We start from the raw sequence: 20,032 nt of genomic DNA on the forward strand, positions 1-20,032 counted from the left end.
AATTAAGAGATGGTAGCTCTGGAAAGAGTAGTTGTATTTGAGTAATTAAATAAGAAGCCAAATCACATAGAGATAAGGAGTTAATGAGAGAAGCAGAAGGAAAGCAGCAAATATAGATAGCTTTTTCAGAGAATTTGCCTTAGGAAAGGAAAGAGATAGGAGCACAGATTGAGAGGATAGTGACGGTAGAGAGGTATTTTTTAAGCATGGGAAAGACTTGGGTATGTTTGAAAGCACCAAGGAAGGATCTAGTTGATAGGAAGAGGATGAAGAGTAGAAAGTAAAAGAGAAGGTAATTGAGGAAGTAATCTTAGGGAAAAAGAGAAGGGATATGACCAAGTTTGCTTACAAAGAAAAGGACCGCCAGTTTATCAGAAACTCAGAAAAAGAGGACATTGTGTGAGTTGATGTCAAGGATTATTGGACCAATTGCTTGGAATTGCTTTAGTATTTCAAATTTTGAAGTTTTAAACTACCTATGATGCAGGCCTAGTGGTAGAGAATTGATATGAGAATCCCCTCTTTGGTCAGAGATGCAGGTTCAACGTGAAAGAATTCACAAACCCGAAATCTTAGTGGCAAAAAAGGAAGTTTTATTTTTCACTAAGAAGCTCTCTCCTAGCAGACAAATCTCTTAATGAGATTTGCAAAGAGTGTGTTAACAGAAATGTATTTCTGAGCAAATTTTGGGGGCTGGGGGCAGTTTGAACTGACTATTAGACCAAGATCTCCCAATTGAATGAAGTCACTTTGAAGGCTTTTCCCCCTAGAATTTGGAATTTCCTGAATGGGGATCTGGCTATACCAAAAGATCAATGGGGGTAATTTGCCTAAGATCTCCAGTTGAATGATCCATTTATCTTAGAAAAGGCCTGTCTGGAAAGTGTGCCCCCTCCAGACTCTCTGGAGTCTGAGACCCCAAATCTTTCTTCTTTTACAGATCAAAGAGGACACAGTTTCAGAGTGGTTATTTTACAGATTAAAGGGGACACAGTTTCAGAGTTCACCCCCATTACCTAGAACCTCCTTCTCTATGGTCTATACCCATTGAATCTGTTCTTTGTCCCTCATTGAGAAATTAAGTGCAACAACCCACTTTTAGTTTCACTTCCTTTCTGAACCAATAGACACTCCACAGATCATCTTTTCAAAGCTGAGCTTGAAAAGGTCAAGGATATTATCTCTTTTCCTTTGTTCCAAACCTCCAACCTTGAAAAACTCCTTTTCATTTCCCTCTTTCCTCCAAAATACTACAGCACCTCCACTGAACTTTATCACATTCTGCTTCATACCGTACTGAAATAGAACCTTTTCTTTTCTAATATGCTATAAGCTACTTGTCATCAGAAACTGCATTTTCTTCCCCATATCTCAACAGCAACCAATAGAGAGTCTTGCACATAGTGGGTGCTCAAAAATAGTTTTTGGATGACTAAGTTAAAATTTTTTATTGTTAAATATAAACTATTGTATGAACAGAAGCAATGCATAAACAAGTTAAAAGCTTTTTTAAAAAATGGAATAGCTGGAGTGCTGGTTCTGATGTTTGGAAATCTCAGCCATTCTTGCCTCCAGCACCTCCGCCTTTTCTCTAGAAGCTGACTCTCCATTCTGTCTTGTGTCCTAGCAGAGTCTCCTGTTCCTCTTCAGTCCCCTTCTCCATCTGCCCTTTTCCACTTGCTCTCCAGCAATGCCCCATGGGAACTCAGCACACTTCCCAGTCCTGGCTTTCACCTCAGCGTCCTTGCCATAAGAGGGGGATATGGAGGAAATTCCCCTGGATCCTTCCTTGACCTGGACTCTGCTCTGGATCTCCTTCATCATAGAAGCAAGTAAATTTGAGGCTGGGAAGAGTTCAGAACATGAGCTGGGTGAATCTAAAAGAGTGGATGAAAGGAGCCTTAGAAATTCTAGACTCGACATTTTATAAATGAAGATGATGAGTCCAGGAAAAAAAAGGGATGTATCCATGATGAAGCAGGTAGTTAGTAGTAGACTGACTCCTTGTATGAGCAAATTGGATAATTTAAATGTGGAAGTGGCAAACCCAAACTCTATGTCAGATTTTGACTTGAGCGATGCTTTAGATCTTTGAACAACCACTAAACCCTTTCCAAAGAAAACAGGCTCTGAACTTCTTGGTTTTGATTTGAGTGATGCTTTGGATGATAGAAGTGATGGATTCGATGCTGGCAGTGGTCCCAATATAAAACCTGGTGAAGGACTAATGGGTAAGGATCTAGAAGATGACATAGAGGGTGGCTACAAGCCCAATAAGGACAAAGATAGCAAATATGATAGTAATGATGATGTTGGAATGGGAACAGTAGCAGAAACTGGGATAAACGCCAGTACAGCCAGTGCCCTTGCAATGACACTCATTGGAACAGTCTCCAGTTATATTTCCTATAAACAAAAGAAATTTTGATATTCAACAAGGCGTCAGTATTGAAAATGTCAAAGGACAAAGCCTAGAGGGTATGAGTACTAAAGAACCTCAGGTTAAAAATTCAGCATTGCAAACCCAATTTGCAGAGAAATCGTCCCAAGATTCTGAAGATCTAATTCCACAGCAAATACACATACACACATTTGCTTTTAATTTTGTTTATTTAATTTGGATTGAAAGCTGTTCTCCAGTTCTATGGAATAACTGACTTCTTATTGCCATAGCTTTTTGGGGGGTTAGGAGGATTTGATTATTTATGTTGGGCTGAAAAAAACTTAGTGGTAATACATTTAAAAATGATTGGGATCAGAAAAATGCAATTCAGTCAGATCTGTTGTGAGATAACTGACCCAGTCTCTCATGGAATAGAAATATCTAAAATGAAGGTGATGAAAACCTAAGAGAAGAATGACTCTGGCTCCTACAGACCACTGCTCTGTTGTACCATAGACAGCAATTCTACAAGACTATGCTTCTCTAGTCCATTGGGAAATTGAAATAAAGTAAGGTTAGGAGTTTAGGTAGGCAGGGGTGAGACAGAAATAGAAGAAGGGATAAAACAAACTAAACATGAGAAAGGGCTGCAAATGGGTGCTAAGGTCAGGAGTAGAATTAGAAAAATCCATATTGTAGTAGGATATGTGTGTAACATACATACATGTACAGCTGTGTGTATACTTATATATACATGCACATACACACAGAGATATATATGTTTCTGGGTGCCCAAACCTGATTGAGGGGATTGTCTCTCAGCATGTACTACAGTCTGCTCCCTCAGCTTTCTCAAAGTGGGAAATGAAAGTGTTTTTTACTTTCTCACCCTAGAAAAATGAGCTATAGAAAACAATATCTATAGTATTATTTTTTATTTATTTGCTTATATTATTATCTTGTGGCAAGAGCTTGTGACAAAGATAACATTACCTGTCAGTATATTTGAATGTGTTTATATCTGTTAAAGAGCATGAGTGAAATATCTGTGTCTACACACAATTAAACATTATAGCCTAATGGTTAGAGAAAGCACTATATTTTGATCCCTTCTTTATTTGTTTTCTTTTCAGAATAAGAAAAAAAACAACTAAATTTTGTTTTTGACAATAAGAGGGGATTGTTGTTTGTCTTATTTTGGAGAACATATCCTTAATCCTATGCAAATTAACTAGTAGAAACAGCTTTCTTGAATATCATTTAGAAAACTGAATGCATTGGTAAAATTGGAGTTTAAAAAATAAATCCTAGGCCCTGAGCACATGTCCAAAGGACATGTTGCAAAAATCTTTTCTATGTGTTTGTCAAGTTGAAAGAAATTTGGTTCTATCATTGACCAAAGACTGCTTGTGATTCTAGTCCCTACTGGGTTTCTGTGTGACTTGGGGCAAAGGTCATTGTTTCAGTTTTTCTCTGCAAAATGAGAGATTTGTACCAATCACTAAGGGTTCTTTGTCACTCAAGATCTGAGACCTATTCAGAATAGGAACAAAGTAGCTTAAAATTGAACCATCTAGAGTTATTTTAGAAGGCTAGATAAAGAACATTTCATAGGGCAAATAGAATTCTATTTGCATAGAACCTCACAACTGCATTCTAGCCATGCTTTTTTGGATGACCATATGCACAATTCCTACAGAAGTCTTAACTGCTTTGCCTTCCTGTAAATATTTATAAACTAATCTAACCACAATATTCTCATATAAGGAATGTCTTGCAAAACTTTCTGGAAGTACTTTTCTTAGTTTTAAAGCTGTGTTAAAAAATATCATGTTAAAAAACACCAAAAAAAAGTTATAAAGAAAAAATAGCACAGCCATTACTTAAGGTAGGAAAAGATCTTGGATTTAGAGAAAAGATTTATATTTTCAACATCACAAAAATTCAAAGTGGTTTACTTCTATGAAATATTGGAGAAATATATCGAATTCACAGAAAATACAGAGAATATATTAAAAACAATCAATTTCCAGGAACAACTTCAAGATTAAGAATAATGTTTTAGTCTTTATGTTTATAACTTTCAAGGATATTTTCTATCTATTCCAATAGATGCAAATGTATTAGAAAGCAAAAATCATGTCATAACCTTGTATCAACAAATTTTTGTGTATTAATAATAATTAACATTTACATAGTACTTTAAAGTGTTTTCCATAGATTATGCCTAATAGTAATATTTACAAAATGCTTAGCATAGTGCCTGGCACATAAATGCTACAAACATGTCAGTTATTAATAATAGTAATATTAGTAATTAGTAAATAGTAAAATAGTAATTAGTAATAATAAATTATATAGTACCTACTCTATGGTAAGTGCTTTATAAATTTTATCTCATTTGATCCTCACAACAACCCTGAGAGATTTCACAGTTGAGCAAATGGAGGCAGGTTAAGTCACTTGCTCAGGGTTACATAGCTAGTAAATTTATGAGACTGTATTGGAACTCAGTCTTCCTGACTTCAGGCTCAGAGCTTTATCCATTACCTCACTTAGCTGCCATTTTATCCTTACAAAAATTCAGGAAGATATATGCTGTCATTGTCCCCACTCATAAATGAGTAAACTGAGTCTGAGAGAAGTTAAGTGACTTCCCAGAGTTATATAAGTGATGAGTGTCTAGGGTAAGATTTGAACTCAAGTCTTCCTCACTTAAAGTCTAAAGTCCAGGAGCAGCACAGAACAACCTCTTAAAAGATAAACAGAGAAAAGTAGATATATAGCAAATAAAAAGCACTAAGTATAAAAAATAGGAAGACAGAACAATAAAAGTTGAGAGGAAGCTTCCATACATTGCTGCCATTGCTACTTGGCAATATATCAGAGGTCTGTAATTAGATGCCAAATAGACTAAGGGAAATTGTAACCTGAAGTTGTAGAGAATTGAGTCATTAACTTGGGATCTACTGACAAATTAAATTTCACAATGCACAAAAACAGAATGCAATTAAAACTTTTCGGGATCAGCACTATATGGCTGTGTTAGAGGTGAAAACACCTGACCAAATAAGATCCTTTTAGCTTTTCAGTCATTAAAATCCCTTGGATAGTGTATAAGATATAACTTTTGTAAAATCCACTTCGTACAAAAATTCGGGATATTTCTTCTCTATGTTGATATTTCCACCGTAATAGTTCCAGACCTCATTTAAAATAGGAAGGAAAGAGTATATATGACAAAAAAGAAAAACAAACCGAATCTGAACGTAATGTAATTATGATGACCAATCGTGGCCCAGAATAGTTTGAGTAATAGCAATAATAACTAGCATTTATATAGTACTTTATGGATCACAAAGCACTCTACAAATGTCACCTCGCAACAATCCTTTGAGACAGGTCCTATTATGACTCTCATTTTACAGATGTGGAAAAGGAGGTAAACAGAGTACAGTGCTTTGCATAGGTCACACAGCTAATATGTAAGATTGGGTTTGAATTCAGTTCTTTCCAGCTCTAGGAATAGTGTTTTATTCATCACACCACCTAGCTGCCTCTTGATGTATCTAAAAGTGTACCTCTTTCACTTCATGGTGGGTCAGGGGAGGGGAATGTCAACTATAGCTATGGGAAACAGCATGTAGTATTTCTTGTTGTTCCCTTTGTCTTCTATCCCCAGCTTCTTTTGACTTCTGGGCTCAGCTCTTTTTCATCTTCTGTTTCTTCATTTGGCCATCTCTTTCTGGTTCCTAATGCCTCAATCCTTTGTAAGGTGAAACTTAAACTTTATACTGTGAAACATGTTCCCTCATCATTCTGTCAGTCATGACTCATGACTATGTTTATATATTCACCCCATAATCCCCAGGTTGAGGGATTATGAGATTTATTTAATTTTGTCTTTGCATTTGTACTTGTATTCCCAGCACTTAGCATAGTGCTTGACATACAGTAAATACTTGATAAATGATTCTCTCTCAACAGTTCTCCCCATTCGTTTATAATTTTCCAATTATAACCTTGATTCTGAAATTTTGAAAAATCATATGTCAGTGAGTTGATGGACCACAGACATATTTACCTTTGTCAGTGTCCGGCTTTCATATAGGTCCTTTCAGTACATTTATCTGAGGGGCCAGTTATCTCTCAGTTCCTCAAAATAGTCTGTCTCTCCTCAAGCATTTTTTTATTTGAGACATCGTGTTTGTTCTCAAATTGATTTTTATAGTCGTGCTCCTTAAACTTTTTCTTACCCTTTCAAGAACCAAAATGTCCACATAACACAATAGTCATTAGAAAATCTAAATCAGTCTATCTGACTCTAACTTTCTCTGAAATTATTTCTATTTGAATCTTCCAAATTTCATTTTGGAGACCTTCTTCTCTCTCTTTGGCTTACTTTCTTGTGGTTTTAGGGTTTGAGATCCTACTTATTCTTTTTCTAAATCTTTTGAAATTTCCTCTACCAAAATATGATTTACACAGGAGATCTTTCCTTTATCATAAATTCTTAGATGGAATACACACTTGTTTCCAAGGTTCTAATTATTTCTGTGTTGGTCACCAATCCATTCTAGAATAACAGTTCCTCTCACTACTTCCTCCACTTTCTGAAATATGAAATTATTAAAGGAAGCCAAGGATGTATTAGTTGCTTCTCTGTTCTTGCCAGTAAGAGTTCCCATGCACATATTGGTAAATGATGTCTCTCATCCCTGCTATCTCCTGTATCTGGATCAAATTTGTAATCTCTTTTCTTGACTTTAATATTCATTTTCCCCTTCTGCTAGGTATATTTTTCTGAATATCTGACTTCTGATTTCTGCTTCTATTGATCTTCATCCATTGCCTTCCATTACATTTTCAACCTGGGGCCTCTGGAATCCCTACATGAGTATATGCCACTCTGTTCCATCTTTTATCTGTTTTGTTCTTTTAACATAAGGTATACTTTTTTGAAACCAGATTCTTGTCATAAGTATCATTCCACAAAGTCTTAGTGGTACCTGTGTGTGAGATCAAATTTGCCTCTTTATGTTAGAATTTATAGTTCAATTTGCTCTTTATCCATATTTTGCATATAAACATATCAGGTCTTGGGTTTTATTTCTGATTCATTTCTCAAATTTTGACTCCTGTGAATAATGGAGCATCTCTACTATTATTCTTCTACCTGTGTCACAATAGAGGAAATACAATGGTCACTTGTTGTAATTCTGTCATTTGAGTTGTGTAAAGATGCTGAGGGGTATCTTCTCCAGTTCATTTTATAGATGAGAAAACAGGGTTAAGTGATCAGTCCAGGATCACACATTTAGTCAGTAGCCAGATTTGAACTCGGGAAGATGAGTCGTCCTGATTCCAGTCCCAACACTTCATCCACTGCACCACTCAATGGTATATAGCTTGGTTGATAGGAAGCTTCTCTCCTTCACTGCACAACCTTTTCATTTTAAAACCCTCATCTTAGATTTGCAAGAATCAAAAAAAATCATTTAAGTAACCCTCAATAGTTGCAAAGCATTCTTAGCCCCAAACTCATCAATTATTAAGCAATAGTTTATAAATTCAAAGCCTGTTCTCACCATCCTCTTAACCACCTTTTCATTGTCCAATCAGCCTCCCTCTTCCAATGCTTCTGCCTTCAACTGGCAGAATGATAAAAATACCAGCTCTGGCTGTAAAGTCTTCAGTTTCTTGCCCAAGCTTTCAACCTCTAGAAAACCTTTCTAGGTGTTTTTTTTTTCTGGCAATATCAATTATCCCCATGTGAATCACCAGAAGTGGGTAATGGTTATCAATTTTGACAAGTCTTAGGAGGCTCTCTATCATGTCCTGAATACATATCCTGGGAAAACTGCCAGCCTCTCTATTATTAATGTCAGGTTGACAAATAGCTGCCTCAGTACCCCTCAGCAGGGAGCTACCGATCTCTACTCTATGTCTCTTCTTCCTCTGACCCTCACTGGATTATCTCCATTATCTTATCTCTCTTGGGTTACTTGGATTTGACAGTAGAGAACATCTGAAAGAGATTTAGAGAGGACATGATAGCTGTCTTTAGATATTTGAAAGGCTATCACATGGAAGAAGGAATGGTTTTGTTCAATTTGGACCCAGAGTGCAGAAGTAGGAGCAATAGGTGAATCTTGCAAAGAGGCTGCAAATTCTGTCAGGAAGGGAGCAGAAACTTCCTAAAAATCAAAGCTATTTAAATGTGGGATGGGTTACATCAGAAAATAGTGAGTCCCCCCTTGATGGAAGGCTTCAAGCAAAAGCAAGATGACGATTTATCAAGGATGTTGTAGAGGGGATTCTTCTTCATGTATAAGGTCCCTTCCAACTTTGAAATTCTGTGATTCTTTGTTACTTAGGGGATAGAGCAATAAAAAGAAAACACAAGGCTCCATATTGTTTCTCGGGACCTCTTCTTTCTACGTTCAAGGATAAATGAACATGAGATCAACATTCAAATCTGATAAGTACAGTTGCAGAAGTCTTCTTCTTTCTTCCTCCTCTTCACCTCTCTGACATGCAGGTCTTTTCTCTAACCACTGAAAATCTAAAGGGTTGTTCATCCTTCATTTTTGAAGAGGACCAATGACATTCATGGGGTGATGTTTTGTGCATGAATTGGATTTAAGTGAGGCAGAGTTATGCAAAATGGTCATGCTCACTCTCTTCCAGAGTCATCAAAGTTTAAGTGATGAGACAAAAAAAATCAAAACAACTGGCAATGGCTCCAGATTCACTGCATGACTTTTGCATTTTCAATGTCTGGACAAGTTCTAAGCACTTCACAGCGCCTGCCTGCTTCAGCCACCTTTGTGGACACTGGAACGAGTTACTCTCATCTGTCCATTCTGCTGGAGCAAAGCCTTCACATGCTTGGGTAAACATCCCCCTAATTCACTGATGGGCTTGGGATTTAGTGGTTATTTTCAAACTGTTTTAGCCCATCTGACAGTTTAATGATATGCTCTATATTATATTATATTATATTATATTATGTCATATTGTTATATTATAGAACATTACATTATATTGTTATATTATATCATGATATGTTGCTATATCATATTATAATATATTATACTATACCATGCTATATTACATCATATCATGTTATATATTATTAAAGAGGCATATTAAAGATAATCGAAACCCATTGTACAAAGAAAATCCATCTTATCTAGGGTGGGTATATACCCAGTGAATATCTTTGGAAATGGCATGAAAAAAGAAAGGAATCAGCTGCCGAGTCCTGCTGATTATTCTGTGTATTGAGATAGTACCACCCAATTCTCACTTACATTGGTGAATTGGATCTCCAAGAGTGTGGCCGTTACCTCAAGTTCCAAGAATACTCTTTGCATAAATTTTCCTAAAACTGTGGTTCATGAGGCTCCAATGGTGTTCTTATTTTTAATAATCAATCAGTATACAAATTAGCTCAGAAAAAGGCATTTACTAAAATAACATAGCAAGAACAATAGTTACTCAACCATTTCCTCCCCTCCCACTAAAGCACATAGCATTTGTGGAAAAAGTAGAAAGCAAACAGTGGTAAGATGTATGTATATGGAATACATGTCTCTGGGCTTCAATTTTCTCAGCTATAAAATGAGATTGAGATAAATAACTCCTGAAGTCCCTTCCAGCTTTAAATCTATGATCTTATGATACTATTTCAGAGCCTCAAAGTCTTTCTTCCCTAATGGGATGTGCATAAAGCTCAACACTTGATCTCCAGAACTATCATCAGGGAAATACTGGTAAACATTTAATTAAATAAATCTCTTCAAGAATGTAGAACACACTTTTGGGTTTAGTCTGCGTTAACATTTGTCCATCACTTTCTTAAATCTAGGCAATAGGCTTATTAATAAAACAATAAATGATTATATATGTTATTAAAATAATAAATCTAGTCCTGATGTGAAGTACATGTCAATTTCTGATTTATAATCACCCTGAAAATTTAATAATTGACTCTCAAAATCAGTAAAAGTTGGCTCCAGCATACCCATGGTCTAATTTCTCATGAATTCATAGCTATCTCCATTCTCTACTTCCTTCCTTGAATGATTGTTTCTCTGTATCCAAGTCTGGAGAGTACATTTCTGTTCAACTGCTGGTTCTTGCCTGGACACTCCAAAATCAATGATCTCTCAGATTGCTGGATGGATTGCCTCCTCCTAGGTAAGTAGTGCTGCTTCTAAATTGTGGCCAATGAAGGAGAAGGTAAAAACACATCCCCTTCCCCACATAAACACATATGATGAGGTGAAATTCTGTGCTCTTCCCAAACTGATCTCTACAATTGTCTCCTATTCTAACTGTTATAGTTGGGAAACTAAGTTACTTAAAGCCCCCATACACATAATCATTGGGTTTTGTTTGTTTATATGCTTGCTTTCCTTAGCCAATGGCCAGATCCCCTTAATTCCATCACAAAAAGGTGTTCATATTTTGTAAAGGGAGCATAGTGTGTTAATATATTAATTTCTTATCATTTGTGATTACATCCTGTAGCTATATGAACTAGCTGAGGGGAGGGGGCCAAATGACTCCCTCCTCTCCTTCTCATGCCTTTTCTAATACATCTTTTTGATTTTACCCTTTCTCTCTATTTCTGAAGTTATCACCTTTGGCAGCCTTTTATCTACTTGAAAATGGCTACTCTGTACCCTTTGAGTCTAACAACACCTGTAGTTTTCAACTGTTCTTTATAGGAGTTATTTAACATTTTTTTATTGAAGGCTCAGATAATGGCAAAGATGTTATGCTTATCAAATCTGCAGATGAAACAAAGCTGAGAGACAAATCTGACACATCGGATGACAGAATCAAGATGCAAAAGGTCTCAACGGGATATAACAATGATTCAAATCTAATTAGATGCTGTTTAATAAGGATAAATGTCAAGTCCCACATTAGATTTTAAAACACACACAGAGTCACATAAGTACAAAATGGGTGGTACTACTGATGTTGGAAGTGAGGTAGATAGAAATTCACAGGAAAAACCCCTGGGGTTTTTGTGGACAAACGCTCAAATAAAATAACCCACTGTGACTTGGTAGCCAAAAAAAAAAAAAAAGAAAAAAGAAAAAAAAGAAAAAAAAAACCTAAAGTTGAGTTCAAGCTGTATTAATAATCCTCTATCTAGATGAGTAGAGCAACTAGGTGGCTCAACAGAAAGAGCACTGGTCTTGGAACTAGTAAGTCTCATCTTCACGTGCTCAAATCCAGCCTTAGACACATTAATTATGTGACTCTAGGAAGTCACTTAATACTGTTTGCCTCAATTCCTCATCTGTAAAATGAACTGGAGAAGAAAATGGCAAACCACTCCAGTATCTTTGGCAAAAAAAATAAAATAAATAAAACAACCCTAAAACCTAAAAGGGGTAATGAAGAATTGGACACAATTGAAATAACTCAATAAAAATCTGGGTGAATATACCCCCAAAATTCTGTCCTGACTCCCCATTCTCTCCTGTCCTCTTTTCTTGTTTCCTTTTCTTAGAACTCCTAATTTCAGTTATAATCTTTGCAGATGACTCATGGATATCTATATCCAGTCTAGTCTCTCTCCTGATTTCCAGTCTCACATCACGAACTATGCGTCTCAAATTCCACATCTGCAATCTAGATCTCATAATCTTTCTGCCTGCAACCCATCCCTCTTCCTTAAGAGAACTCCAGCATCCCCCTAGTTGCCCATCTTCATCCCTTCACTCTCCCTCATCCCCATATAGCCCATCATCAACCAAATCTTGTTGATTATATTGACATACTATCCCTGGAATCTTTCTCTTTACTCACTGAGACAGCATCCTAGTTCACGCTTTTATCACCTCTACTGGACCATTTCAATGATCTCCTAGAGTTTAGCTACTGCCTCCTAATTCCCCTTGCTGCCTCTGATCTCTCTCTTCTCTAATCTATCCATCGTTCTGTTGCCAAATTACTCTTCCCAACCATGTAGTTTCCCTGATCAAGGACTTTTAGTGGTTCCCTACCGTGTCTAAGATAAAATATAAACTCTGTTTGACATTTAGAGGCTTTCCCAATATGGTTCCTATCGACCTTTCCAGGCTTATCGTGCATTGTTTTCCTTCACACATTCTAGGTTTCTGCCAAACTGGTTTACCTGCTGTTAGTTATACATAATGTTCCCCTTTCTATCTCCATATTTTTGCATAGACTGTACCTCCTGCCTGGGATGTACCCTCTCCTCACCTTTACCTTTCCAAAGCCCTCACTTTCCTCAAGGCTTGGTTTAAGTGCCATCTGCTCCTACATGAGGCCTATTGTGATCTCCATAAGTGCCAATATCCTCCCTTCTTGAAATTGCCTTGTATCTACTTTGAATATATTTTGATTCTTTTATCTGTGTACAGGTTTTTTATTCCTCCTTCTCCCCTACCCCTTGCAAGAATACAAGATCCTGAGGGCAGGAATTTAATTTTTCTCTGTATATTTAATGCCTAGCACACAATAGATACTTAATAAATGCATGTTGATTGAATGAAGAGGTACAAAGCAATAGATTGACTCAATATAAATGAAATGTGAAGACGGCTGCCCAATGAACATGTATAATATGCTTTATCCCACACAAACCATGTTGGGGTTGGGTGAGCCCACTTCTGGGGTATACACCACATGTTCATTAGCCACCTTTTGCTGAAAGGACCCATTTGGACTTCATTATTTTCCCAGGAACCTCATCATTCTGCAAAATCACAGCAATTCTGGAACTCCTACCTCATCAGTACCCAGTGTTCCTGGGGTCCCTCCCTCTGACTGGAAAAGGGGGAGATGAAGAACTCATTCCAGAAGCTCCATTTAAGGCGGGTGCTCTGATCAGCCACCCTGCCCCAGTCCCTCCACTTATCCCTCTACCTCACCCTAGGACCCAGTGCTGACTTGGTTTGTTGTAGTACTTGGGACCCTAGCACCCAGCCAAATGCACGTGATTTCTCACATCAGTGGGAGTGGGGTGAGCCTGTAAGTGGGGTGGAAGGGAAACTCCTTCCAAATGGCCTCAGATCCTTGATCCCTTTAGAGACAGTTACATATACTCTGGGAAGTTTAGTAAGGTTTCCATCTGAAATAGGAAGCCTGATTTTTTCTATGAATTGGGAAAAACTGTGTTGAGCCCTAAGTACTTATTAAGTACTAGGGAAGCAGTAATTTCAAAGTATTATTAAGTGATGTTTTTAAAAATTTAGATAATACTGCACGGGGGGGCAAATGTGATATTAGTTTGTATGTGTGGGGTGATATAAGATCTATGAAATATTGACTTTTAAGAATCTTTCCTGTATGGAATAAAAGAAGCAAGAAAAAGGACCATACTTATGCTGCCTCCCTGGAACCCCAAAGAACTGCTGTATCAAGGATATTGACAATGTGCTTGAAATGTATTCCCATTCCACTTAATGAAGATGACAGCTTTTTAAATGGAGGGAATAATTTAAAGGAGGAACTGGTCAATAAAGGCTCAGTCCTTAGAGTATATACTATAGGCCTGGCTTGGTATCAGCCCCTGAGGAGGCTTGACAAGCTTGAACCTTAGAGGGAGACTTCCCTTCATTTCAGAGCATTCTTTTGCCATTCTCTATCAGCAAACCGTGTCGTAATTAAAAGTCTTTTAATTGGCTGCTAAGCCAGAAATGAGTGTGTATACAAAAAGTTCAAGTGCATAATCTCTTGCTGTCTTCCATGGAAGCTTTAAGTAAAGGGAAGAATTGCTGTGAACCTCTAGACACAGAAGGAGCATCAGTTACTATCTTCCTTCCAGCTACAAAATGTCCACAAACACATGGAACTTCTATTTCTTGTTTTTATTCTTTCCTAGTCTTAAGTGAATGAGTATCTGGAGATGTAATAGCAAGGATACGACCCTTAGAGCTTCAAAAAGGTCAGAAGAGCAGTAACTGGAGTCAGGAACAGAATCTTCCAGTAGCTGCAGCACCTAAACCTGATTAAAAGCTACTCCAGAGATGCAGCCTGCCTGACTTTAGGGTAGATAGCAAGGAGCCAGCCCATCTGAACAAGGGAGTAACTCATCCATCAGCCATGCCCCTTAAAGAAGTGAATAGGAAGACACCCAAAAAACCGCTCTGCTCTTCAGTTTTATTTTTGTTTTTAATTGTTGGTAAGGGGAAATGTTTCATAATGTTTACAATTGAACCCACTCTGCCCAGGGACTACATGGTGTTTTGATTTGGGAGATGTGCTTTAGTCCTTGCTACTGCTCAGTAAATATCCCTTTGTGAAAGTTAATCAATATTAATTTGTTAATTGATATTGTGGAGATGTTGACTGATTACATGATATGATAGAATATGATTTAGTCTTATGAACAATAATAATATATGTATGTGGATATTTGCATGCAATGTATGTGAATATATAATATCTATCCCCTTAGGTAACCCCAGAGTCCTAAGGAGAAGAAGGTTATTGTTGTTCAGTTTTCTTTGATTCTTTGTGACCCCATTTGAAATTTTCTTGGCAAATATACTGGAGCAGTTTTTTATTTCCTGCTCCGGCTCATTTAACAGATGTTGAAACTGAGGCAAATGGGATGAAGTGACTTGTCTAGGCCATATAGCTAGTAAATATCTGAAGCCAGATTTAAACAGTCTTCCTGACTCCAGGACTGGCACTCTAGCCACCTTGCCATCTTGCTGTACCAAGAGGAAGAGTAGTCAGATGCCATCTCAGAGCTCAACCTGCCAGTGTGAATGGAGCCCAGAGCGTGTGCTGTGTAAGAAAAAATCTGCTCCCCAAATGGGAAGCACTGCTTTGGGGAAATAGGTAGTGAGCTCGCCATCACTGGAGATCTTCAAGCGAAGGCTGGGTGAGTTAATGTAGAGGAGATACCTTGTGTTTAATGACTTCTGGGGGTTCTATGACTTTGTGTTGTTCATAACTCCTCCATGTCTTGTTTGTATTGGATGCTTTTTTGATGGTTGATGTCCCTCCTAGGATGTGTTTTGATCAGGGTAGAGTACAGCACAAGGATCACCCCTTTCATTATGGACATTACATTTATGCAATCAGCCCAAGATCACATTCATTTTTTAGATTGTTGGTTCATGTTGAGCTTGTTTTGGTCAACAAAAACCAAGCCACGTCCCTCCCATCCTGCACTTATGCAATTCATTGTTTTTTTTTCCTCTCCCCACTTAAATATCTCTATCCCTGCTAAATGTCATCTTCTTGGTTTTGGCCGAATGTGTCAGCTTATTGAGATCATGTTGAATCCCAATTCTTGCAAGACTGAGAAGGACTGTTGGAGCAGTGAGTAGCTAGGCTTGTGCCAAGGGGTGTCTCGGGGCCAGTAGCAAGCTTTCTACTTCTTATCTGCCAGAGTAGGAGGTGCCGACTTGCAAAGGAGACAGAACAGATTCTCTGTGTTTCTGTGAAGAAAGCCCAACCCAGAACAGTGTGATACAACACGACAAACATGTACTGAGCAGCTCCTGTCTGGAGTACAATGTGCCAGGTGGTGTGAGAAACTAATTATTTTTCTCTTAATAACTAATGTTTGAATTAGGATCCAAAGTTTTCCTCCTTGTTTTCTTTCTCATCCAGAAACCAAACAGTGTGGGAAATCTCTCTGTAACAGATTTACCCAGGCCTCTGTATCCCAGAGAGAGAATAAATGAGGAAAAGAGGAAAGGACCTATATGTGCAAAAATGTTTGTAACAGCTTTTTTTGTGGTGGCAAGGAACTGGAAACTGAGTGGATGACCCTCAGTTGGGGAATGGCTGAATAAGTTATGATATATGAATGTTATGGAATATCATTGTTCTATGAGAAATGATGAGCAGCTAATCTCAAACAAACAAACAAAAAACCTGGAAAGACTTACATGAGTGGATGGTAAGTGAAGTGCACAGAACCAGGAGAGCATTGTACACAGCAATAACAAAATTATGTGATGATCAATTTTGATGGATTTGGTTCTTTTCAACAATGAGGTGATTCAAGGCAATTGTGGAGACTGAATGCAGATCGAAGCATTCTGTTTTCACCTTTTTTGTTCATTTGCTTTTTCTTTCTTGTGGTTTTCTCCTTTTGTTCTTATTTTTCTTTCACAACATGACTAATATGGAAATATGTTTAAAATGATTGTACATGTATAACCTATTTCAGATTGTTTGCTATATTGGGGAAGGGCAGGTAAGAGAAAAGAGAGAAAAAAATTTGGAACCCTAAGTCTTACAAAATTGAATTTTGTACTACGATAATTCAGGCCAGTGCCAATGATCTTGTGATAAAGAGAGACAAAAACACCCAGAGAGAGGACTGTGGGAACTGAGTGTGAATCACAACATAGCATTTTCACTCTTTTTGTTGTTTTTTGCTTGAATTTTATTTTTCTCATTTTTTCCCTTTTTGATCTGATTTTTCTTGTATAGCAAGATAATTGTATAGATAAGTATGCATATATTGGATTTAACATATATTTTTTACTATGTTTAAAATATATTTATTTACTTGCCATTTAGGGGAGAAGGAAAAGGGGAGGAAAATTGGAACACAAGGTATTATAAGGGTCAATTTTGAAAAATTATCCATGAATATGTTTTGAAAATAAAAAGCTTTAATAAAAAAAGAAAACTCTTTACATGTATTCAGAAAAATAAAGTACTATTGATATAAAAATGAATGTTGAAAAACTATCTTTGTATGTAATTGGAAAAATAAATACTATTGAATAATAAAAAAGATTATATAGATTTACCCAAGGCAAGATCCAATCAGACATAAAATAAATTTTAAGTTTGAGCTAGTGGGAGTTTTTCTGCTTATTCCCCAGGTCTGAGGAAGTGTAGATTCTCCCTTTTGTCAAATAGATGACAGGAAATTGATGTCTCTTTGACCAAAATTTGCATGACCCAAGTGATGTACCCCAAGGCCCTCATTTTAATATAGCCCACTCTCTCATTGTAATATTCATTTTCTCATTAATTGTGGACCCAATATGAGTTGTCAACCCTCCAGAACACGTACTTTTTAAAGGGCAAAAAACCTGTGAGCTCACTGCTATGAAAGTCTTTGCTCTAAAAGAGGACAAATAATGGTCTTTTTATTAAAATGCTGGAATTTTTAATAAAATGATTAAATTATCCAGAAATTATGTCTCAGACTTTTAAAAATCCCATAGTGGAGAGTAGTTATGAAGGTTGGAGAAGATAGAATCTCTATCTTGATGGAGTTTATAAGCCTCTAAGGGAAATAAAATACTAACATATAGAGAAGGCATATAATTTTATATCATGTTTATTAGTAAAGCATAAAACAAAGTTCCATGTGAGATCATATGAAGAAGGTCAGTAATACCTAGGGAGATCAAGAAAAGTTTATATTAAGACATGGTATTATGCTGAGGTCTTAAAGGATGGACAGAAATTTAGCAAGCATTCAGATGGATGGAGGGCAAACTGGCCCTCTAGTACCCACTAGTGGGAACCCACTGAGCAAAGCCATAAAGTCATTACAGAATAGTATGTAATTAGAAAATAAAGAGAGGCAGTTAGGTAGTACAGTGGAGACACTGTCAGTCCTAGAGTCAAGAGAACCTGAATTCAAGTTTGGAATCAGACACTTATCACCTCTGTGACCCTGAGCAAATCACTTATCCCCGTTTGCCTCAGTTTCCTCATCTGTAAAATGAACTGGAGAAGGAAGTGGCAAACCACTTTAGTATCTTTGCCAAGAAAACCCCAAATGGGATCACAAACAAAATAACACAGCAACAAACAACAGAAAATAAGGATTGGTTCCATTTTTAGCTGAGACACAGATTATGCAGAAAGGGAATGTTATATACTCTGGGTTCCTTCTAGGCTGCCGCTGACAAGTCATCCCATTGATGGAACTTGCAGAGATTTGAGTGGAGCTTTGTGCTCTTTGGATTTCCTGTTTGAGTTTGGATTTAATAATTTGGGAGAAGAAGCAGAATTCCTGGAGAGAATATATGAAATAGAGAGCTAATTAGGGTGTGAGGAAAGGAGACCAGAGGCCTTTCCTGGCATCAGTAAAGTAGTTAGAGATAAGTTCCATCCCCGAAGCAATTAGAGCCTCCAACAGCAGTAAAACAAGAAGGAGAGTTCAGCACTCAACATTTAGGAGAAAGTACAATGCCAAAACTCCCAAAGTGCAAGTGAGAAGATTTGAAAATTCCCTTTAAATGTAGTAGAGAAAGTAATAATTAAGATCATTGAAAATTCAGGTTTAATGAGACAGTAACTGTATATACCTAGGTGTTTCTGCTTAATAGGAATACAGATTCAGAAAAAAAGTTAAGAGTTGGAAGGTTTCCTGTCTAATCCCCTCTTCTTACAAGTGGGGAAATCTGGGCTGAGAGAGTAAAGTCACTCACCCTCCCCATTACTCACAAATCAGTGGCAGTTCTAGTACAAGTATTTCTTCAAGTCTTGCTCAATAGATTGTCCCCAAAGCCTTAGTAACTGAAGTAAGAATTTTTGCTCAGTTGTGTCCAATTCTTTCTCACCCCTTCTGGGGTTTGGTTTTTGTTTGTTTTTAGCAAAGATAGTGGAATGGTTTGCTCTTTCCTTCTCCATCTCATTTTAATGATGAGTAAACGGAGGTAAATAGGATTATGTAACTTGCCCAGGATCACACAGCTACGAAGTGTCTGAGGTCAGATTTGAATTCAGGAAAATGACTCTTCCTGATTCCAAACCTGGCACTCTATCGACCCACACCACTGCCTGTGAAGCTTATTAGAACAGGGGAATAGTAGAGAGGAGAATCACTGGAGAGGAGGAAGTCACCTTGATTCTGTCTTCTTATACAATTCTCACTGCCTTTCTTGGAATTCTCATTCTACTGAGATATGATTTTTATGGGCCTAGGTCTATAGTAGTTCATAAAATCACAGAATCTTTGATCTGTCAACCGGCAGACCATCTACAGTGGTCATCCTAGACCTGAAACTGGAATTTTTTCTATAGCTTCCAAAGAAAGAGGTTGTTTATTTTCTATTTGAAGGCCTAATGACTTGGGGAGCTAACTATTTCATGAATCATCCCTTTCCTTCTTGGGGTTAAATTGTTAAAATTGCTAAAAAAGCATTTCCTCATGTCAATCCAAAATCTGCCTTCCTATAACCTCTAGCCTTTGGATCCAACCAGCACATGATAACTTTTGAAATATTTGAATATCTTCAATAATCTTCAATGTCTATGTCTCTAAACTATAATGGTTGAAATATAATCTTGGAAGACTTAAGAACTGCAGTTCTTCCATTTCTAGGCTAAACGCCTCCAGTTCCTTCAATCACGCCTCACATGGTATGGTTTTTGAGTCCCACAACAATCCTTACCACCCTTCTCTAAAATATTCTTGTCAGTTTTCTAACATTCTAGCATTAAGCCTGGGACTTAATACAGATAATTATGTTCCCTCCTTACAAAGTTGAGCCCTTTATTAAGACAACAAATTGTTGGTATTATCCAATGACTGATTTTTTTTAAAGATACATTACTCTCCACTAAAGTATTATGACATCCGTATTTTTCCTAGGCTGATGTATCATAGCTCAGGTCATCATAGCTGCTACTAAACTATGAAGCATAAGCCCGGTGACC

At 37.2% G+C, this 20,032-nt stretch overlaps 1 protein-coding gene across 1 annotated transcript in view; it reads left to right on the forward strand.

Annotated features, from left to right (window-relative positions):
- The first annotated feature begins 2,227 nt into the window (after positions 1–2,227).
- Positions 2,228–20,032, forward strand: part of LOC141552688 (CD99 antigen-like protein 2) — an 89,090-nt gene continuing 71,285 nt past the window's right edge. Inside the window, 2 exon segments of the mRNA XM_074284727.1 lie at positions 2,228–2,421; positions 2,423–2,542. Of these exon segments, the coding sequence (XP_074140828.1) occupies positions 2,228–2,421; positions 2,423–2,542 (314 nt within the window).

The sequence above is a fragment of the Sminthopsis crassicaudata genome, chromosome 2 (assembly GCF_048593235.1).
Source record: "Sminthopsis crassicaudata isolate SCR6 chromosome 2, ASM4859323v1, whole genome shotgun sequence".
Lineage (NCBI taxonomy): Eukaryota > Metazoa > Chordata > Mammalia > Dasyuromorphia > Dasyuridae > Sminthopsis > Sminthopsis crassicaudata.